General features: G+C 47.2%; 1 protein-coding gene across 11 annotated transcripts in view; it reads right to left on the bottom strand.

The window, feature by feature from the left end:
* Positions 1-24,576, bottom strand: part of SOX6 (SRY-box transcription factor 6) — an 846,804-nt gene that overhangs the window by 144,514 nt on the left and 677,714 nt on the right. For 10 of the 11 annotated variants that reach the window (XM_069739870.1, XM_069739868.1, XM_069739873.1 and 7 more), the window contains one exon: positions 1,880-2,000. The exons of the other annotated variant lie outside the window; for it this stretch is intronic. In XM_069739870.1, coding sequence (XP_069595971.1) covers positions 1,880-2,000 — 121 coding nt within the window. The remainder of the gene's footprint in view (positions 1-1,879; positions 2,001-24,576) is intronic. 11 annotated transcript variants of the gene reach the window in all.

Raw genomic sequence — 24,576 nt, 5'->3', positions numbered from 1 at the left:
TCATCGCTGTCCCCGATGGGGCTCACGATCTAAATTCCCTATCAGTATGTCTTTGGAATGTGGGAGGAAACCGGAGTGCCCAGAGGAAACCCACGCAAACACGGAGAGAACATACAAACTCTTTGCAGATGTTGTCCAAGGTGGGATTAGAACCCAGGACTCCAGCGCTGCAAGGCTGCTGTGCTAACCACTGCGCCACCGTGCCGCCCATATGTGTGTGTGTATGTATGTATGTATATATGTATATATATGTATATATGTATATATATATGTATATATATATATTATAATATCAGTGAGACACATATATATATTTAATTCAGCACTAGATAGCTTTTATAGCCGGTAATTCAATTGCCGGCTTTTCCTATCTCCTTCACAAACCCGACATGATGACACATGGTTACATACAGTAAACCATCTCATATCCCTTCTTTTATTACATATTCCTCTTTAGTAATGTAACAAGTGTCTCTGTGTAATATTTGGGGTCTCTAGCTATTAAATTATATATGTATACTGTATATATGTTTTTAATAATACTTGAGCCGATGGATCCATGATATGTCCATTTTGCAAGCCTGCGAGAAAAAATTGCCATACGGATAAATTTGTGCGTAAAAATCGCATCCTCGCATTGAATACGGAGCAGTGTTTTGGGACAATCACTGCGTATTACGGCCGTATTTTAATACGCGGGGTGTGACGCCGGCCTTAGTCTCTTGTGTCCTCGCACTGCAGACGCTCGCCGTCCTCCACTGATTGTTAGGCTCGGACACATTCGATCCGCTCACACCTTCCAGGTAATTTGTAGCAAATGTCGGAAGCACAACTTGTGAATGGAAGGTGGCGGAGCGGAAACAAAGTTTTCTATTTCTAATTTAATTCAATTTCGCTGCATTTTTTATTATTTCTTGTCACTCATTAAGGGTGAGAATTTCAACACAAAAACGATTAATCGCTGTTTAGTAATAAAGTATGAAGAGACTGCAAGGATTTCAAGGAAGGAGAGAGGCAGCCGAATGCGAAGAAAATGTGGCTGAAGAATGTCTGAAGCAGCTGAGAGCGGCATCTGCAGCTCGGGAACAGCTAATAATCAATTAGCCACGAATTCAGTTCATATTACAAGGTTGCTTTTCACTAAGCTGCTAAATGGATCATCTCTCCTCAAAGGTTCTAGAGACAAGACGAGAGCCACAGTGGGGAGGATGCCGGGGCCACAATCCCCTGGCGTGGAGATGTCAGTAACGCACATGTCGCTAGTGACACGGTGTAGGTACATACACACTGGCTGTGATGGCGGCTGCACCATTGCACACAAGCACTTGCTCCTATGTTACGCTTGCCAATGTTTGTCAGTATTTGTCCTGAGCAGTACTGGCTTTGGAAACTTTCCGTTGTAGCCGTACCTCCTTTAGAGGCAATGACTCTCATTGCACATTTTCTCCTGCCTGGAATTTGCCTCCACAATTGTACGTTTAGCTGCCGGGGTACAAGAAACCTGGAATCGCTGGTTTCTGGGAAGTCCAGCTTATTTACCGACCATTCTGAGAGTCTGGGACCTTTGGCCATTCCAGGAGACGTAGGCTGAATTCGGCAGCAATCCGTTACCTTAGCAGGACAAAAAAAAATGTGTGCCATGTGTTGCTCTTACATTTGAAACGGATCCATTTTTTTTTGCTCACTGCACCCATTTCAAATAGATAATTACTGCAAATGTGAACTTAGTCTTAGGGCTCATTCAGACATCTGGCGTGGTCCCATGTCACTTGCCCCTGGTGCACTTTTTTCTTCCTATATATCGGACTCTAGCGCCCTCGCTTATTACAAGACTCGCACAAAGAAGGCCTTCACAGTAAACCATCACTTTGTCACCCACCTGGTTTGTAGGTTAGTCCTGGGGGGAAGAGGAACCCCTGCTGGGCTGCAGCCGCGGCCGCCAGTGTCCGCTGGTCGTGTGAGAAGATGGGGATCATGAGAGGAGGCATGTGACCTTGGACCTGTCGAACACAAGACTCTGATCAGACAATGCACAAATCCATCCTGGCAGATGCTTCACAGATCACACAAGCTGCGGGCGGCTGAGATTCCTGACACTTCACATATGAAATCAGCTGATCTATTGCTTTGCAGCCCCGGCACCAGGACCAAGTCGGTGCGCACAGGTGCAACAGAGCAGGAACATACGCAAACTAGGAGAGAACCACAGGGGTCCGCTGTGCAGCAGTTCATCCGTCCCCAGTATCCTGCCTCTGGGGGACTGCGGGACAAGTAATGGTGGCTGTGTTGGTGGTCGCTTGTCATTCCCAGACCCAGGTTGTCAGACAATCTAATGTGTATGGGGTCTTCCCACTCCACTCAGATGATGATCTTAGGACAGAGAAGAATCCAGCATCTCCAATTTTGGATTTCCCATCCATTGGTTATCAGAGAGATAACGCAGGAGCCAAGCAAGGTAGGGGTCCACCAAGGAAGGTAGGAGGTCCGCCAATCGTAGGGCTCACCATTGCGTACGACTGTAGAGTATGAATCTGCGCCTGATCGCTTGGATTCAGGGGCTGATGCTGATAATTTACCTAATGATCCTACAATCTCACCCTGCAGATGGGAACCACGATAAAAAATATTAGAAAGCGTCCCACTCTGACTCCTAATCACTTTATATGGAGAAGACGCCAAATATACTTTATGTCTCAATTGCTCTTTATTTTCAATCACTGTTTGGATGTAAATGTTTATATTCATTGACCACAGAGGCTGAAAACCTGACAGGTAAGGGTTAAAGGCATTTATTTAGGCAATAATGTATTACGCCATCCACAGTAGTATGCCCCATACATCTCCAAACTAATCTCCCGGTATCCTCCACACGTAGCCCAGTCTCTACAAGACCTCCTTCTGTCCTCTGCTCCTCTACGCTCCTCACCCAATGTCCTGCAAGACTTTTCCCAAGTGCTCCCCATCCTCTTCAACTTGGTGCCCAACACATCGGATTATCTGCCACATGTAGAACCTTCATATGGAACTTGAAAACCCATCTCTTCAAAAACACAAGCAATGACTCCCGCTGTCCCCCCCACATCACAGCCTGGAATAACTCTGCTGTCCCCCCCACATCACAGCCTGGAATAACTTTGCTGTCCCCCCCACATCACAGCCTGGAATAACTCTGCTGTCCCCCCCCCCACATCACAGCCTGGAATAACTCTGCTGTCCCCCCCACATCACAGCCTGGAATAACTCTGCTGTCCCCCCCACATCCCAGCCTGGAATAACTGCTGTCCCCCCCACATCCCAGCCTGGAATAACTCTGCTGTCCCCCCCACATCCCAGCCTGGAATAACTCTGCTGTCCCCCCCCACATCCCAGCCTGGAATAACTCTGCTGTCCCCCCCACATTCAATTGCTTCCAGGGGGTCAGCCGGGGAGAAAGAGGAAGGAACTGACCCCGGCACCTGGATTTAACCCTTGTGGGTGTGGCTAGATGCCCCTTCCTCTCTCCTCCCGTTGGTCAGCTGGGCGTCCCAATTAATGCATCACCTGGGGGAGTAGTGTGAGGGGGGGAATTGGCGCTGCACGGTGCTTCCTATTAGCTTCATCTATAAGGGGCTCCGCAGTCCGAGGCACGTTCCCTATGCGGTACCGTGCCTGCCACACTGTTCCGACACATCGCAGCCTGCAATGACTCTGCTGTCCCCCCACATCATAGCCTGCAATTACCTCACTGTCCCCCCACATCATAGCCTGCAATTACCTCACTGTCCCCCCACATCACAGCCTGCATTGACTGTGCTGTCCCCCCCACATCACAGCCTGCAGTGACTCCGCTGTCTCCCCCATCACAGCCTGCAATGACTCCGCTGTCCCACCACATCACAGCCTGCAATGACTCCGCTGTCCCCCCCACATCACAGCCTGCAGTGACTCCGCTGTCTCCCCCATCACAGCCTGCAATGACTCCGCTGTCCCACCACATCACAGCCTGGAATGACTGCTGTCCTTCACATCACAGCCTGCAATGACCCCTCTGTCCCCCCACATCACAGCCTGGAATGACTCTGCTGTCCCCCTACATCACAGCCTGCAATGACTGCTGTCCCCCCACATCACAGCCTGCAATGACCCCTCTGTCCCCTCACATCACAGCCTGCAATGACTCTGCTGTCCCCCTACATCACAGTCTGCAATGACTCTGCTGTCCCCCCACATCACAGCCTGCAATGACCCCTCTGTCCCCTCACATCACAGCCTGCAATGACTCTGCTGTCCCCCCACATCACAGCCTGCAATGACCCCTCTGTCCCCTCACATCACAGCCTGCAATGACTCTGCTGTCCCCCTACATCACAGTCTGCAATGACTCTGCTGTCCCCCCACATCACAGCCTGCAATGACCCCTCTGTCCCCTCACATCACAGCCTGCAATGACTCTTCTGTCCCCTCACATCACAGCCTGCAATGACTCTGCTGTCCCCTCACATCACAGCCTGCAATGACCCCTCTGTCCCCCCACATCACAGCCTGCAATGACTCTGCTGTCTCCCCACATCACAGCCTGCAATGACTCTGCTGTCTCCCCACATCACAGCCTGGAATGACTCTGCTGTCCCCCCCATCACAGCCTGCAATGACTCTTCTGTCCCCTCACATCACAGCCTGCAATGACCCCTCTGTCCCCCTACATCACAGCCTGGAATGACTCTGCTGTCCCCCCATCACAGCCTGCAATGACTCTTCTGTCCCCTCACATCACAGCCTGCAATGACCCCTCTGTCCCCCCACATCACAGCCTGCAATGACTGCTGTCTCCCCACATCACAGCCTGCAATGACTCTGCTGTCCCCCCACATCACAGCCTGCAATGACCCCTCTGTCCCCCTACATCACAGCCTGCAATGACTCTGCTGTCTCCCCACATCACAGCCTGCAATGACTCTGCTGTCCCCTCACATCACAGCCTGCAATGACTCTGCTGTCCCCCCACATCACAGCCTGCAATGACCCCTCTGTCCCCCTACATCACAGCCTGCAATGACTCTGCTGTCCCCCCACATCACAGCCTGCAATGACCCCTCTGTCCCCCTACATCACAGCCTGCAATGACTCTGCTGTCCCCCCACATCACAGCCTGCAATGACTCTGCTGTCCCCCCATCATAGCCTGCAATGACTCTTCTGTCCCCTCACATCACAGCCTGCAATGACCCCTCTGTCCCCCCACATCACAGCCTGCAATGACTCTGCTGTCTCCCCACATCACAGCCTGCAATGACTCTGCTGTCCCCCCACATCACAGACTGGAATGACCCCTCTGTCCCCTCACATCACAGCCCGCAATGACTCTGCTGTCCCCCCACATCACAGCCTGCAATGACTCCTCTGTCCCCCTACATCACAGCCTGCAATGACCCCTCTGTCCCCTCACATCACAGCCCGCAATGACTCTGCTGTCCCCCCACATCACAGCCTGCAATGACCCCTCTGTCCCCCTACATCACAGCCTGGAATGACCCCGCTGTCCCCCCACATCATAGCTTGCAGTGACCCCTCTGTCCCCCACATCAGTCTGCAATGACTCTGCTGTCCCCCCACATCACAGCCTGGAATGACCCCTCTGTCCCCCCACATCACAGCCTGGAATGACCCCTCTGTCCCCCCACATCACAGACTGGAATGACCCCTCTGTCCCCTCACATCACAGCCCGCAATGACTCTGCTGTCCCCCCACATCACAGCCTGCAATGACTCTGCTGTCCCCCCACATCACAGCCTGCAATGACTCTGCTGTCCCCCCACATCACAGCCCGCAATGACTCTGCTGTCCCCCCACATCACAGCCTGCAATGACTCTTCTGTCCCCCCACATCACAGCCTGCAATGACTCTGCTGTCCCCCCACATCACAGCCTGCAATGACTCTTCTGTCCCCCCACATCACAGCCCGCAATGACTCTTCTGTCCCCCCACATCACAGCCCGCAATGACTCTTCTGTCCCCCCACATCACAGCCCGCAATGACTCTGCTGTCCCCCCACATCACAGCCCGCAATGACTCTGCTGTCCCCCCACATCACAGCCCGCAATGACTCTGCTGTCCCCCCACATCACAGCCTGCAATGACTCTTCTGTCCCCCCACATCACAGCCTGCAATGACTCTGCTCTCCCCCCACATCACAGCCCGCAATGACTCTTCTGTCCCCCCACATCACAGCCCGCAATGACTCTGCTGTCCCCCCACATCACAGCCTGCAATGACTCTTCTGTCCCCCCACATCACAGCCTGCAATGACTCTTCTGTCCCCCCACATCACAGCCCGCAATGACTCTGCTGTCCCCCCACATCACAGCCCGCAATGACTCTGCTGTCCCCCCACATCACAGCCCGCAATGACTCTTCTGTCCCCCCACATCACAGCCTGCAATGACCCCTCTGTCCCCCCACATCACAGCCTGCAATGACTCTGCTGTCTCCCCACATCACAGCCTGCAATGACCCCTCTGTCCCCCCACATCACAGCCTGCAATGACTCTGCTGTCTCCCCACATCACAGCCTGGAATGACTCTGCTGTCCCCCCCATCACAGCCTGCAATGACTCTTCTGTCCCCTCACATCACAGCCTGCAATGACCCCTCTGTCCCCCTACATCACAGCCTGGAATGACTCTGCTGTCCCCCCATCACAGCCTGCAATGACTCTTCTGTCCCCTCACATCACAGCCTGCAATGACCCCTCTGTCCCCCCACATCACAGCCTGCAATGACTCTGCTGTCTCCCCACATCACAGCCTGCAATGACTCTGCTGTCCCCCCACATCACAGCCTGCAATGACCCCTCTGTCCCCCTACATCACAGCCTGCAATGACTCTGCTGTCTCCCCACATCACAGCCTGCAATGACTCTGCTGTCCCCTCACATCACAGCCTGCAATGACTCTGCTGTCCCCCCACATCACAGCCTGCAATGACCCCTCTGTCCCCCTACATCACAGCCTGCAATGACTCTGCTGTCCCCCCACATCACAGCCTGCAATGACCCCTCTGTCCCCCTACATCACAGCCTGCAATGACTCTGCTGTCCCCCCACATCACAGCCTGCAATGACTCTGCTGTCCCCCCATCATAGCCTGCAATGACTCTTCTGTCCCCTCACATCACAGCCTGCAATGACCCCTCTGTCCCCCCACATCACAGCCTGCAATGACTCTGCTGTCTCCCCACATCACAGCCTGCAATGACTCTGCTGTCCCCCCACATCACAGACTGGAATGACCCCTCTGTCCCCTCACATCACAGCCCGCAATGACTCTGCTGTCCCCCCACATCACAGCCTGCAATGACTCCTCTGTCCCCCTACATCACAGCCTGCAATGACCCCTCTGTCCCCTCACATCACAGCCCGCAATGACTCTGCTGTCCCCCCACATCACAGCCTGCAATGACCCCTCTGTCCCCCTACATCACAGCCTGGAATGACCCCGCTGTCCCCCCACATCATAGCTTGCAGTGACCCCTCTGTCCCCCACATCAGTCTGCAATGACTCTGCTGTCCCCCCACATCACAGCCTGGAATGACCCCTCTGTCCCCCCACATCACAGCCTGGAATGACCCCTCTGTCCCCCCACATCACAGACTGGAATGACCCCTCTGTCCCCTCACATCACAGCCCGCAATGACTCTGCTGTCCCCCCACATCACAGCCTGCAATGACTAAGCTGTCCCCCCACATCACAGCCCGCAATGACTCTGCTGTCCCCCCACATCACAGCCTGCAATGACTCTTCTGTCCCCCCACATCACAGCCTGCAATGACTGCTGTCCCCCCACATCACAGCCTGCAATGACTCTTCTGTCCCCCCACATCACAGCCCGCAATGACTCTTCTGTCCCCCCACATCACAGCCTGCAATGACTCTTCTGTCCCCCCACATCACAGCCCGCAATGACTCTGCTGTCCCCCCACATCACAGCCCGCAATGACTCTTCTGTCCCCCCACATCACAGCCTGCAATGACTCTTCTGTCCCCCCACATCACAGCCCGCAATGACTCTGCTGTCCCCCCACATCACAGCCCGCAATGACTCTGCTGTCCCCCCACATCACAGCCCGCAATGACTCTGCTGTCCCCCCACATCACAGCCCGCAATGACTCTGCTGTCCTACCACGGCCACACTGTAGCCCCGACCAACTGTTTAGTTTCCCAATGCCCTGTAGACTGTAAGGCCCTGATAGCAGGGTTGATGCTACCTCTGCACCCGTCACGTGTTAGATATAATCCCTTTTTCACATGCCCACCATCCTAGAATTAAGGGGGCTTTAAATGTAAATAATAACAAACGGTGCAGCAGCACAAGTCTGCCTTCTCTGCCGCTTGTTACAGTGTATCAGTGCAGGTAACATGTCCGTGTTGGGCTGGCAGGATTATTTTGAGGTTTGTGTAATTCAGATGGATGTTGGTGTGACAATTGCCGTCCCTCGGTCTGGGGATTAATCCGACTTCTGGTCCTGCCAGTTACGACTCTAGCAGGATATTTGGGAGCTGACGTAGCCCTGATCTGGGGCATATCCACCACGCTCGCTGCGAGCGCCCTGCTCCTTACAACCTGCTGATTTCACATATGGAAACAAGTAAATTAGTCCATGTGTTTATAGCGCACGATCTGCGTCGTCCCCCACTTATTGTGAGGTTTTTACCTGTCTTGTGCTTTTATTAAGAGCCATAAGAAATGACTAAAGCGTCGCATTATACAAAACATTTTATATTCTGAAGCATCAAACCAGAATATTAAAAACTCAGATGCCGCAAGATTTACAGTAAAACTGCGACATCATTGCATGAAATAAAACTAATGTCCTCCATTAGCAGCTCCTGCCTCTCGCTCGCACTTTATGACTTGATGCGAGAGAAAATTCGCCAGAAATGACTGAACGGCGAATGTCAAGAATACCGACACTTCAGGAAGAATAAAAGCAAAGGGAGACAAACGCCAGCTGTCTGAGCTGGCAGCCATTTTATTATTGTGTGTAAACTTAATGAAGACGTGCGACATTGTTACCTCGTCCGCGCCGCTCCGGATAGGACAGGAAGAGAAGGAATTAACTCTGTTCCAGTAACAACCCAATAAACCGCTCAAAATAAAAACCATCGCAATGATTCCTGAGCCGAGCAGCTGACAAAAGTTCTGCCTCCCTCAGACGGTAACACAATCAAGGAACATAACAGGACATAAAAAACGCGAAAAGTAACCAGAAATATCAGTGCTGCCGGGTGGGGGCAGCATTTATTAATCATCGAAATGAGATTCCATCCAGATAGCGACTGCTACAAGAGCCACTAGCCACACTGCACTCATCACTGCACGGCCGCACTGCCATCACTGCACGGCCGCACTGCCATCACTGCACTCATCACTGCACTCATCACTGCACGGCCACACTGCCATCACTGCACTCATCACTGTACGGCCGAACTGCCATCACTGCACTCATCACTGCACTCATCACTGTACGGCCGAACTGCCATCACTGCACTCATCACTGCACGGCCGAACTGCCATCACTGCACTCATCACTGCACGGCCGCACTGCCATCACTGCACTCATCACTGTACGGCCGAACTGCCATCACTGCACTCATCACTGTACGGCCGAACTGCCATCACTGCACTCATCACTGCACGGCCGCACTGCCATCACTGCACGACCGAACTGCGGTCACTGAACTCTCATCACTGCACTCATCACTGTACGGCTGAACTGCCATCACTGCACTCATCACTGTACGGCCGAACTGCCATCACTGCACTCATCACTGCACGGCCGCACTGCCATCACTGCACTCATCACTGCACTCATCACTGCACGGCCACACTGCCATCACTGCACTCATCACTGTACGGCCGAACTGCCATCACTGCACTCATCACTGCACTCATCACTGTACGGCCGAACTGCCATCACTGCACTCATCACTGCACGGCCGAACTGCCATCACTGCACTCATCACTGCACGGCCGCACTGCCATCACTGCACTCATCACTGTACGGCCGAACTGCCATCACTGCACTCATCACTGTACGGCCGAACTGCCATCACTGCACTCATCACTGCACGGCCTCACTGCCATCACTGCACGACCGAACTGCGGTCACTGAACTCTCATCACTGCACTCATCACTGTACGGCTGAACTGCCATCACTGCACTTATCACTGTACGGCCGAACTGCCATCACTGCACTCATCACTGTACGGCCGCACTGCCATCACTGCACTCTCATCACTGCACGGCCACACTGCCATCACTGCACTCATCACTGTACGACTGCACTGCCATCACTGCACTCATCACTGTACGGCTGCACTGCCATCACTGCACTCATCACTGTACGGCTGCACTGCCATCACTGCACTCATCACTGCACTCATCACTGCACGGCCGAACTGCCATCACTGCACTCATCACTGTACGGCCGCACTGCCATCACTGCACTCATCACTGTACGGCCGAACTGCCATCACTGCACTCATCACTGTATGGCCGCACTGCCATCACTGTACTCTCATCACTGCACGGCCGCACTGTCATCACTGCACTCATCACTGTACGGCTGCACTGCCATCACTGCACTCTCATCACTGCACTGCCATCACCACTCATCACTGTACGGCTGCACTGCCATCACTGCACTCTCATCACTGCACGGCCGCACTGCCATCACTGCACTCTCATCACTGCACGGCCGAACTGCCATCACTGCACTCATCACTGTACGGCCGCACTGCCATCACTGCACTCACCACTGCACGACCGTGCTGCCAAAACTGCACTCACTGCACGACCACGCTGTCAAAACTGCACTCATCACTGTACGGTCGCACTACCATCACTGCACTCATCACTGTACGGCCGCACTGCCATCACTGCACTCATCATTGTACGGCCGCACTGCACTCATCACTGCACAATACACTGCCATCACTGCACTCTCATCAATGTATGGCCGCACAGCCATCACTGCACTCACTACCGCATGACCGCACTGCTATAACTGCACTCTCATCACTGTACAGCCGCACTGCCAACACTGTACGGTCACACTGCTATCACTGCACTCTCATCACTGTACGGCCGCACTGCACTCATCACTGCACGACCATACTGCCATAACTGCACTCTCATCACTGCACGATCGCACTGCCATCACTGCACTGCCACACTGCCATAACTGCACTCTCATCACTGCACTACCACACTGCCATAACTACTCTCACTGTACGACCGCACTGCAATCACTGCACTCGGCACTGTACGGCCGCACTGCCATCACTGCACGGCCGCACTGCCATCACTGCACTCTAATCACTGTACGGCCACACTACCAACACTGCACTCATCACTGCATTACCACACTGCCATCATTGCACTCTCATCACTGTATGATGCACTGCCAACACTGCAATCATCACTGCATGGCCACAATGCCAACACTGCACTCATCACTGTACGATGCACTGCCATCACTGTACAGCAACACTGTCATCACTGCATTCTCATCAATGCTAACACTGCAATCATCATTGTAGGGCCGCACTGCCAACACTGCACTCATCACTGCACAATACACTGCCACCACTGCATTCTCATCACTGCACGGCTGCGCTCCCATCACTGTAGGATGCACTGCCATCACTGCACTCATGACTGTATGGCTGCACTGCCATCACTGTACTGCCGTGCTCGCGTCACTGCATGGCTTGACATACCAAGAGATGGGCACTGACAGAAGTGGCAGTGGTCAGATTTCATGGCACAAGGACCACTAGATGGCAGCAGCTTACATCATATCTTTGATCAGCACGGAATGGTGATAATTCCTGACAACTGCTACCAGGGGGTCCGCTGGGGAGAAAGAGGGAGGTACTGACCCCGGGCAACTGAATTCAACCCTTGTGGGTGTGGCCGGATGCCCCTTCCTCTCTCTTCCCGTTGGTCCGCTGGGCGTCCCAATTAGTGCATCACCTGGAGGAGTAGGGGGAGGGGGGAATTGGCGCTGCACGGTTTCCTACTAGCTTTCCCATAGTGGCTCCACAGTCAGAGGCCCGTTCCCTATGCGGTACCGTGCCCGCCATTCTTCCTTCTCTCTGATTAAATAATCTTCGGTTGTTACATAAAATGTGGAATCTTGTATAATTGCAAACCAATCCCACCGATATGATGATGATCTACTAATAATGAACCTTCTGGTCACCAGTGGAGCTGAGCCGAGTGATTGATCCATGTGATTCTCCAGACATAGAGCACGATAGGTGAATTGATTTGCCGATTAGACACATTCACATCAAATTCCCTAATGTGCGCTGATGTTGGGAAGACGGTCCTCTGATTATTAAGATTCAGGAATAATGAAATTCGCAGGAAATATGAAGAATGCGACACTAAGAGCCCAGCGCAGGACACAGGAGATGAGGCCGGCCCGGACGCCGGGTTAGGGTTAACTTGACGAGTTTGGTCCATGTAGATGGCGGCAACACAGGTGCAGAAATACCGATGAGGCAACCACTCCTTGCCGTCCCGTCCCAATGGAGGGGTGACTGCTGAGTACATGACTTCACAAAAAAGTGTGCAGTAATATACCAAGCATGGACTGGCCGGCTGCGAGTAATGGCCTCATCAGTATTTCTGCACCTGTGTTGCCGCCATCTTAACTACATGGGTCCACTGCATCCTGATGGTGCATTTGTTTGGAGGCCTTGGCGGGTGAGCATCTCTGCCTTTTTGTTAGTATTTTTGGAAGATCTCTGAATCCTCTTTTTGTGCTATATTTGTTTAAGGTGACGAGTCCAGGGTTCCGTGTATAGAGGCCGTGGCAGCGGTTGTACAGCACCTGTCTAGCGGTGTGAATAATATGGCACCGTAACCATAATGCTGAGCCCCAGCTAATAAAGTCTAGACTTCACGGCCTCTCATCAGCTCCTGACACTGCAGGTCACGATTTTCTGCTTCAGGAGAACAATACATTAATGAGGGGCAGATTAGAAAGGTCACACCTCTTATTTCCTTGGGGCATAAAACCAGCCAGGGCGAACCATTGAGCCCCTATAATATCGATGTCCTATGCTGAAGGCACCATCCCTGAAATCTTTATAGATGATGAAGCTCCAGTCATCATTACAGCAGAAATAGGAAAGCCGTAACAATGCAGTGGGTGTAACGAGTCACCTTGTGCGTCTCCGTGTATTACCTCTCCGGCCTCCGGCCCTGACTCGGGTCCAGGATGGCCTCGCCGGTCACAGCAGAGATAGGAAAGAGCCGTAACAATGCACTGGGTGTAACGAGTCACCTTGTGCCTCCATGTATTACCTCTCCGGCCTCCGGCCCTGACTCGGGTCCAGGATGGCCTCGCCTGTCACAGCAGAGATAGGAAAGAGCCGTAACAATGCACTGGGTGTAACGAGTCACCTTGTGCCTCCGTATATTACCTCTCCGGCCCTGACTCGGGTCCAGGATGGCCTCGCCGGTCACAGCAGAGATAGGAAAGAGCCGTAACAATGCAGTGGGTATAACGAGTCACCTTGTGCCTCCGTGTATTACCTCTCCGGCCCTGACTCGGGTCCAGGATGGCCTCGCCGGTCACAGCAGAGATAGGAAAGAGCCGTAACAATGCACTGGGTGTAACGAGTCACCTTGTGCCTCCGTGTATTACCTCTCAGGCCCTGACTCGGGTCCAGGATGGCCTCGCCGGTCACAGCAGAGATAGGAAAGAGCCGTAACAATGCAGTGGGTGTAACGAGTCACCTTGTGCCTCCGTGTATTACCTCTCCGGCCCTGACTCGGGTCCAGGATGGCCTCGCCGGTCACAGCAGAGATAGGAAAGAGCCGTAACAATGCAGTGGGTGTAACGAGTCACCTTGTGCCTCCGTGTATTACCTCCCCGGCCTCCGGCCCTGACTCGTGTCCAGGATGGCCTCGCCGGTCACAGCAGAGATAGGAAAGAGCCGTAACAATGCAGTGGGTGTAACGAGTCACCTTGTGCCTCCGGCCCTGACTCGGGTCCAGGATGACCTCTCCGGTCACAGCAGAGATAGGAAAGAGCCGTAACAATGCACTGGGTGTAACGAGTCACCTTGTGCCTCCGTATATTACCTCTCCGGCCCTGACTCGGGTCCAGGATGGCCTCGCCGGTCACAGCAGAGATAGGAAAGAGCCGTAATAATGCAGTGGGTGTAACGAGTCACCTTGTGCCTCCGTGTATTACCTCCCCGGCCTCCGGCCCTGACTCGTGTCCAGGATGGCCTCGCCGGTCACAGCAGAGATAGGAAAGAGCCGTAACAATGCAGTGGGTGTAACGAGTCACCTTGTGCCTCCGTGTATTACCTCCCCGGCCTCCGGCCCTGACTCGTGTCCAGGATGGCCTCGCCGGTCACAGCAGAGATAGGAAAGAGCCGTAACAATGCAGTGGGTGTAATGAGTCACCTTGTGCCTCCGGCCCTGACTCGGGTCCAGGATGACCTCTCCGGTCACAGCAGAGATAGGAAAGAGCCGTAACAATGCACTGGGTGTAACGAGTCACCTTGTGCGTCCGTATATTACCTCTCCGGCCCTGACTCGGGTCCAGGATGGCCTCGCCGGTCACAGCAGAGATAGGAAAGAGCCGTAACAATGCAGTGGGTATAACGAGTCACCTTGTGCCTCCGTGTATTACCTCCCCGGCCTCCGGCCCTGACTCGTGTCCAGGATGGCCTCGCCGGTCACAGCAGAGATAGGAAAGAGCCGTAACAATGCAGTGGGTGTAACGAGTCACCATGTGCCTCCGTGTATTACCTCCCCGGCCTCCGGCCCTGACTCGTGTCCAGGATGGCCTCGCCGGTCACAGCAGAGATAGGAAAGAGCCGTAACAATGCAGTGGGTGTAACGAGTCACCTTGTGCCTCCGGCCCTTACTCGGGTCCAGGATGACCTCTCCGGTCACAGCAGAGATAGGAAAGAGCCGTAACAATGCAGTGGGTGTAACGAGTCACCTTGTGCCTCCGTGTATTACCTCCCCGGCCTCCGGCCCTGACTCGTGTCCAGGATGGCCTCGCCGGTCACAGCAGAGATAGGAAAGAGCCGTAACAATGCAGTGGGTGTAACGAGTCACCTTGTGCCTCCGTGTATTACCTCCCCGGCCTCCGGCCCTGACTCGTGTCCAGGATGGCCTCGCCGGTCACAGCAGAGATAGGAAAGAGCCGTAACAATGCAGAGGGTATAACGAGTCACCTTGTGCCTCCGACCCTGACTCGGGTCCAGGATGACCTCTCCGGTCACAGCAGAGATAGGAAAGAGCCGTAACAATGCAGTGGGTGTAACGAGTCACCTTGTGCCTCCGTGTATTACCTCCCCGGCCTCCGGCCCTGACTCGTGTCCAGGATGGCCTCGCCGGTCACAGCAGAGATGCGCGGCGTGATGCTTCATTAGCCGCATGTCTGAAGGCCAACTGATGATGGCTGGACAGACGTATGGTCATAGAGTGACAATAAACAATAAGACCGATGTGTGATGTATGCGACCCCTAGAAATTCACACCAGGGCAGCTTATGCGACAAAACAAGGAATCAGAACAGAACGTTCGGAATTTGGATGTGTGTTGACCCATCCCGCTGCCAAATCTGCCTCCGACTTCAGGTGCCATTCCTGAGCGGCGGCGGCGGCAGCGCACACTGACTCCCTTCTTAATTGACCACATAAGCCAGTCTCGGGGGGCCTTTAGATGCAGGTTAATAAAGGTCACCCAGAAATAAACACTTTACGGGATTTTCCTGAATTCATTTCTCCAGAAAATCAAAGTATTATAAAAAGGTCTTTGTGCAATCACCGGCGCTCCGCTGAGCCGTGACACCAACTTGCTGGGAGCAGCGATTTCTCCAGTTTAGCTGAGGCAGACAGGTTCCTCACACTACCCGGACCTGTACACCAGTGAATGTACAGATGTAGCAGAGCTTGGGCTCATCTCCCCATGTGCCATCTGTGCTGTTACATAGGATTGCTGGGATCGGAGGCCAAGTGTCAGTAATTTCCACTATAAGTGATACATTAATGCGTCTTTCCTGAAGAAAAACTGTAATACTTTGGGTGAAGATGCAAAATCCTCCACAAAAATGACACCATTATTATGGTATGTGCACACGTTGCGGATTTGCCTGCGGCTTTTTCTGCACTAAATCCGCAGGTCTTGGCAGAAAACGCAGGTGTGTTTTTTATGCGGTTTTTGCGCGGTTTTGACACCTTTTTTTTGCATGGTTTTTGATGCGGATTTTGATACGGATTTGTATGCGTTTTTGAAAGCTAAATAAAGATGTATTATTTATTGAACAAAAAAAAAAAGATTTGTGATGTCTTGTCCAACCTCCTCTTTTACATTTGTCCAACCCACACTCCAGTACACACATAGATAGAGAGATGGATACATAGATAGAAGGAATGAGATAGATATATGGATAGTTAGGCTACTTTCGCACATCAGGCTTCTGCCGTCAGGCACAATCCAGCGAGTTTTGAAAAAAACGGATCGTTTTTTTTTTCTGCCGGATCCGTTTTTTTCTTAGAGTTGTATTAGCGACCAGATTGCGCAAGATGGCCACATGTTTCATCTGTTTTTTGCCGGATCTGTAAAAAACAAAACTTTCCGGTGGACGGAGATAACACATAGAGGAAAGTTTTTTCTGTCCGGTGAAAAAAGGCACAGCGACAGATCCGGCAAAAAATGTATGAAACAGATGTGAAATGATGAATCTGGCCTCCAAAGCCGTTTTTTCATGAATTTTTTCCATTAAAATCATGCACATTTTCCGTTCTCTCTCTTGCTCGCTCTCTCTCTCTCAAAACAACGGATCAGTTGCATCAGTTTTTCACTATTTGCAATCGATCTGTTTTTCCACAAATTCACCGAATCCTGCCTGACGGAAACAAACTGATGTGTGAAAGTAGCCTAACTATCCATATATCTATCTACATCTATCCATCAGGCAGGATCCGGCGAATTTTTGAAAAAACGGATCCGTTGCAAATAGTGAAAAACTGATGCAACTGATCCTTTTTTTTTTCTAGAAAGAGAGAATGAAAGATGTGCATGATTTCAATGGAAAAAAATGCATGAAAAAGTGGATTCGGAGGCCGGATTCATCATTTCACATCTCAGTTTCATACATTTTTCGCCGGATCCGTCGCTGTTCGTTTTTTCGCTGGACAGAAAAAACGTTCTTCTGTATGTTTTCTCCGTCCGCCGGAAACAGCTTTTCTGAAGGATCTGGCAAAAAACGGATGAAACGTGTGGCCATCAGGTGCAATCCGGCGCTAATACAACTCTATGAGAAAAAACTGATCCGGCAGAAAAATACTCGCTGGATTGTGCCTGACGGCAAAAACCTGATTTGTGAAAGCAGCCAGATATATGGATAGATACATCTATGTATCTACAGATATATCTATCTATAAATATATCTATAGATCGATTTAGCCATAGATATATAATAGCACAGCCGATGTTTCTTAATGAGCGTTTAATTAAAAAAAAAAGAAAAAAATGGCGTGGGCTCCCGCGCAATTTTCTGCGCCAGAGGGGGAAAGCCGACGGCTGGGGGCCAATATCTGTAGCCTGGGAAGGGGGTAATACCCATGGCCCCTCCCAGGCTATGAATATCAGCCCGCAGCTGTCTGTGTAGCTTTACTGGCTATTAAAATAGGGGGACCCCCCAAAAAATTACGTGGGGTCCCCCTATATTTTATAGCCAGAAAGGCTACGCAGACAGCTGCGGGCTGATATTCATAGCCTAGAGAGGGGCCATGGATATTGTCCCCCCGGCTACAAATACCAGACCGCAGCCGCCCCAGAAATGGCGCATCTGTAAGATGCGCCAGTTCCGACACTTAGCCCCTCTCTTCCCACTCCCGAGTACCAGTGGGATATGGGGTAATAAGGGGTTAATGTCACCTTGCTTATTGTAAGGTGACAGTAATCCCGGTTAATAATGGAGAGGCGTCAATAAGACACCTATCCATTATTAATCCTAGAGTAGTGAAAGAGTTAAAAAAAAATTAAAGACACTTCCAGAAAAAAGTATTTTATTCTTAATTTAACCATACTTACCATACTTCAGCGCCTGCAAAAAATGTAAAATAATAAACCGTATACTACCTGTCCGCCGTAGTCCAATTAATAACGAGTGTCCCACGACGATCTCCCCTATAGAGCAGTGACATCAGGTGATGTCACTGCTCTATAGGACCCTCAGTGACACACTGACCGGAGACAATGCTGTAATGCATCACTGAGGTTACCTGAGTTCAGGGTCTCACTTTATGGCATTGCTGTGTGGGATCTTTATAACACCGCAGTGCCACAAGTGAGACTAGGGACTATTTTTTACAGTGGTGGAGGAATACAGTGCGGAAGGATATCTTCCGTCCTTGTACTCGTGGAGCCCCTACAGAGCAGTCGCATCAGCTGATGTGGCTGCTCTCCACGGGAGATCGTCGTGGGACACTCGTTTTAATTGGATTTCTGCGGATCAGGGAGTACAGTGTTTATTATTTTAATATTTTTTTTACAGGTGACACTGGCTTCGGGGAACAAAGTGACAAGTGATGGTGAGTATGTACTCTATGTTGTGTGTACTCTGTTATATGTTTGTATTGTATGTAACGTATGAATGTATTGTATGTAGTATGTATGTAGTATGTTGTATGTATCTTGTATGTAGTATGATGTATGTATGTTGTATGTATGTAGTATGCTGTATGTAGTATGTATGTAGTATCTATGTATGTATGTAGTATGTATGTATGTTGTATGTAGTATGTAGTATGTATGTTGTATATATGTAGTATCCATGTAGTGTGTTGTATGTATGTATGTAGGTATGTAGTATGTTGTATGTAGTATGTATGTTGTATGTATGTAGTGTGTATGTAGTGTGTTGTATGTATGTATTTAGTATGTTGTATGTATGTAGTATGCTTGTGGTATGTATGTAGTATGTATGTTGTATGTATGTAGTATCTATGTATGCATGTTGTATGTTTGTAGTATGTATGTAGTATCTATGTATGTATGTTGTATGTAGTATGTATGTAGTATGTTTGTGGTATGTTGTATGTATGTAGTATGTTGCATGTATGTAGTATGTTGCATGCATGTTGCATGCATGTAGTATGTTTGTAATATGTTGTATGTATGTAGTATGTTGTATGTATGTATGTAGTATGTACAGTATATATGTAGTATCTACTATATGTAGTATGTTGTATGTATTTATGTAGTATGTATGTAGTATGTATGTTGTATATATGTAGTATCTATGTAGTGTGTTGTATGTATGTAGTATGCATGTTGTATGTTGTATGTGGTATGTATATACAGAACAGACCAAAAGTTTGGACACACCTTCTCATTTAAAGATTTTTCTGTATTTTCATGACTATGAAAATTGTACATTCACACCAAAGGCATCAAAACTATGAATTAACACATGTGGAATTATATACTTAATTTCAGTTGTTTCACACTTTTTTGTTATGTCTTATATTCTAGGTTCTTCAAAGTAGCCACCTTTTGCTTTGATGACTGCTTTGCACACTCTTGGCATTCTCTTGATGAGCTTCAAGAGGTAGTCACCGGGAATGGTCTTCCAACAATCTTGAAGGAGTTCCCAGAGATGCTTAGCACTTGTTGTCCCTTTAGCCTTCACTCTGCGGTCCATTTATGTAGTATGTATGCAGTATGTATGTATGTATGTAGTAGTATATATGTATGTAGTATGTATGTAGTAGTATGTATGTAGTATGTATGTATGTAGTATGTATGTATGTAGTAGTATGTATGTAATAGTATATATGTATGTAGTAGTATATATGTATGTATGTATGTAGTAGTATGTATGTAGTATGTATGTAGTTGTATGTATGTAGTATGTATGTAGTATGTATGTATGTAGTATGTATGTATGTAGTATGTATGTAACATAACATAGTAACATAGTTAGTAAGGCCGAAAAAAGACATTTGTCCATCCAGTTCAGCCTATATTCCATCATAATAAATCCCCAGATCTACGTCCTTCTACAGAACCTAATAATTGTATGATACAATATTGTTCTGCTCCAGGAAGACATCCAGGCCTCTCTTGAACCCCTCGACTGAGTTCGCCATCACCACCTCCTCAGGCAAGCAATTCCAGATTCTCACTGCCCTAACAGTAAAGAATCCTCTTCTATGTTGGTGGAAAAACCTTCTCTCCTCCAGACGCAAAGAATGCCCCCTTGTGCCCGTCACCTTCCTTGGTATAAACAGATCCTCAGCGAGATATTTGTATTGTCCCCTTATATACTTATACATGGTTATTAGATCGCCCCTCAGTCGTCTTTTTTCTAGACTAAATAATCCTAATTTCGCTAATCTATCTGGGTATTGTAGTTCTCCCATCCCCTTTATTAATTTTGTTGCCCTCCTTTGTACTCTCTCTAGTTCCATCTGTAGCAGAATACTATCTTCTCTTGTATTAACTGCTTTACATAGTTTTGTATCATCTGCAAATATCGATATTTTACTGTGTAAACCTTCTACCAGATCATTAATGAATATGTTGAAGAGAACAGGTCCCAATACTGACCCCTGCGGTCCCCACTGGTCACAGCGACCCAGTTAGAGACTATACCATTTATAACCACCCTCTGCTTTCTATCACTAAGCCAGTTACTAACCCATTTACACACATTTTCCCCCAGACCAAGCATTCTCATTTTGTGTACCAACCTCTTGTGCGGCACGGTATCAAACGCTTTGGAAAAATCGAGATATACCACGTCCAATGACTCACCGTGGTCCAGCCTATAGCTTACCTCTTCATAAAAACTGATTAGATTGGTTTGACAGGAGCGATTTCTCATAAACCCATGCTGATATGGAGTTAAACAGTTATTCTCATTGAGATAATCCAGAATAACATCCCTCAGAAACCCTTCAAATATTTTACCAACAATAGAGGTTAGACTTACTGGCCTATAATTTCCAGGTTCACTTTTAGAGCCCTTTTTGAATATTGGCACCACATTTGCTATGCGCCAGTCCTGCGGAACAGACCCTGTCGCTATAGAGTCACTAAAAATAAGAAATAATGGTTTATCTATTACATTACTTAGTTCTCTTAGTACTCGTGGGTGTATGCCATCCGGACCCGGAGATTTATCTATTTTAATCTTATTTAGCCGGTTTCGCACCTCTTCTTGGGTTAGATTGGTGACCCTTAATATAGGGTTTTCATTGTTTCTTGGGATTTCACCTAGCATTTCATTTTCCACCGTGAATACCGTGGAGAAGAAGGTGTTTAATATGTTAGCTTTTTCCTCGTCATCTACAACCATTCTTTCCTCACTATTTTTTAAGGGGCCTACATTTTCAGTTTTTATTCTTTTACTATTGATATAGTTGAAGAACAGTTTGGGATTAGTTTTACTCTCCTTAGCAATGTGCTTCTCTGTTTCCTTTTTGGCAGCTTTAATTAGTTTTTTAGATAAAGTATTTTTCTCCCTATAGTTTTTTAGAGCTTCAATGGTGCCATCCTGCTTTAGTAGTGCAAATGCTTTCTTTTTACTGTTAATTGCCTGCCTTACTTCTTTGTTTAGCCACATTGGGTTTTTCCTATTTCTAGTCCTTTTATTCCCACAAGGTATAAACCGCTTACACTGCCTATTTAGGATGTTCTTAAACATTTCCCATTTATTATCTGTATTCTCATTTCTGAGGATATTGTCCCAGTCTACCAGATTAAGGGCATCTCTAAGCTGTTCAAACTTTGCCTTCCTAAAGTTCAGTGTTTTTGTGACTCCCTGACAAGTCCCCCTAGTGAAAGACAGGTGAAACTGCACAATATTGTGGTCGCTATTTCCTAAATGCCCGACCACCTGCAGATTTGTTATTCTGTCAGGTCTATTAGATATGTAGTAGTATGTATGTATGTAATAGTATATATGTATGTAGTAGTATATATGTATGTATGTATGTATGTAGTATGTATGTAGTAGTATGTATTATGTATGTAGTATGTATGTAGTATATATGTATGTATGTATGTAGTATATACATATGTAGTAGTATGTAGTAGTATGTATGTGGTAGTATGTATGTAGTAGATATGTATGTAGTATGTATTATGTATGTAGTAATATGTATGTAGTATGTATGTAGTATATATGTATGTATGTAGTATATACATATGTAGTAGTATGTAGTAGTATGTAGTAGTATGTATGTGGTAGTATGTATGTAGTATGTATTATGTATGTAGTAATATGTATGTAGTATGTATGTATGTAGTATGTATGTAGTATATATGTATGTATGTAGTATATACATATGTAGTAGTATGTAGTAGTATGTATGTGGTAGTATGTATGTAGTAGATATGTATGTAGTAGTATGCATGTATGTAGTAGTATGTATGTAGTATATATGTATGTAGTAGTGTGTATGTAGTAGTATGTATGTAGTAGTATGTATGTAGTATATATGTATGTAGTAGTGTGTATGTAGTATATATGTATGTAGTAGTATGTATGTAGTAGATATGTATGTAGTAGTATGCATGTATGTAGTAGTAGTATGTATGTAGTATATATGTATGTAGTAGTGTGTATGTAGTAGTATGTATGTAGTAGTATGTATGTAGTAGTGTGTATGTAGTAGTGTGTATGTATGTAGTATATATGTATGTAGTAGTACGTATGTATGTAGTATGTATGTAGTATATATGTATGTAGTAGTATGCATGTAGTATATATGTATGTACTATATATGTATGTAGTAGTATGTATGTAGTAGTATGCATGTAGTATATATGTATGTAGTAGTATGTATGTATGTAGTATGTATGTAGTATATATGTATGTAGTAGTATGTATGTATGTAGTAGTATGTATGTATGTAGTAGTGTGTATGTATGTAGTAGTATGCATGTAGTATATATGTATGTAGTAGTATGTATGTATGCATGTAGTAGTATGTATGTAGTATATATGTATGTAGTATGTATGTAGTAGTATGTATGTAGTAGTATGCATGTAGTATATATGTATGTAGTAGTATGCATGTAGTATATATGTATGTAGTAGTATGTATGTAGTATGTATGTAGTATATATGTAGTATATATGTATGTAGTAGTATGTATGTAACATAGTAACATAGTTAGTAAGGCCGAAAAAAGACATTTGTCCATCCAGTTCAGCCTATATTCCATCATAATAAATCCCCAGATCTACGTCTATGTAGTATATATGTATGTAGTAGTATGTATGTAGTAGTATGTATGTATGTAGTATATATGTATGTAGTAGTATGTATGTAGTTGTATGTAGTAGTATGTATGTATGTATGTAGTAGTATGTATGTAGTAGTATGTATGTAGTAGTATGTATGTATTAGTATGTATGTAGTAGTAGTATGTATGTATGTATGTAGTAGTGTGTATGTATGTAGTAGTGTGTATGTATGTAGTATGTATGTAGTAGTGTGTATGTATGTAGTATGTATGTATGTGTTGTGTATGTAGTAGTATGTATATATGTATGTCTGTATGTTGTATGTATGTAGTATGTATGTAGTAGTATGTATATATGTAGTAGTATGTATGTAGTATGTAGTATATATGTATGTAGTATGTATGTAGTATATATGTATGTAGTAGTATGTATGTATGTAGTAGTATGTATGTATGTAGTAGTGTGTATGTATGTAGTAGTATGCATGTAGTAGTATGTATGTAGTATATATGTATGTAGTATGTATGTAGTAGTATGTATGTAGTAGTATGCATGTAGTATATATGTATGTAGTAGTATGCATGTAGTATATATGTATGTAGTAGTATGTATGTAGTATGTATGTAGTATATATGTAGTATATATGTATGTAGTAGTATGTATGTAACATAGTAACATAGTTAGTAAGGCCGAAAAAAGACATTTGTCCATCCAGTTCAGCCTATATTCCATCATAATAAATCCCCAGATCTACGTCTATGTAGTATATATGTATGTAGTAGTATGTATGTAGTAGTATGTATGTATGTAGTATATATGTATGTAGTAGTATGTATGTAGTTGTATGTAGTAGTATGTATGTATGTATGTAGTAGTATGTATGTAGTAGTATGTATGTAGTAGTATGTATGTATTAGTATGTATGTAGTAGTAGTATGTATGTATGTAGTAGTGTGTATGTATGTAGTAGTGTGTATGTATGTAGTATGTATGTAGTAGTGTGTATGTATGTAGTATGTATGTATGTGTTGTGTATGTAGTAGTATGTATATATGTATGTCTGTATGTTGTATGTATGTAGTAGTATGTATATATGTAGTAGTATGTAGTATGTATGTAGTATGTAGTATATGTATGTAGTATGTAGTAGTATGTATGTATGTAGTATATATGTATGTAGTATGTATGTAGTAGTATATATGTATGTAGTAGTGTGTATGTAGTAGTGTGTATGTAGTATGTATGTATGTAGTATGTATGTAGTAGTATGTATGTAGTAGTATGTAT

This window comes from Ranitomeya imitator, chromosome 9, assembly GCF_032444005.1.
Source record: "Ranitomeya imitator isolate aRanImi1 chromosome 9, aRanImi1.pri, whole genome shotgun sequence".
In the NCBI taxonomy this organism is placed as follows: domain Eukaryota; kingdom Metazoa; phylum Chordata; class Amphibia; order Anura; family Dendrobatidae; genus Ranitomeya; species Ranitomeya imitator.
Note: the sequence above shows the minus strand (reverse complement) of the source record. Positions and strands in the feature narration are given on the sequence as shown.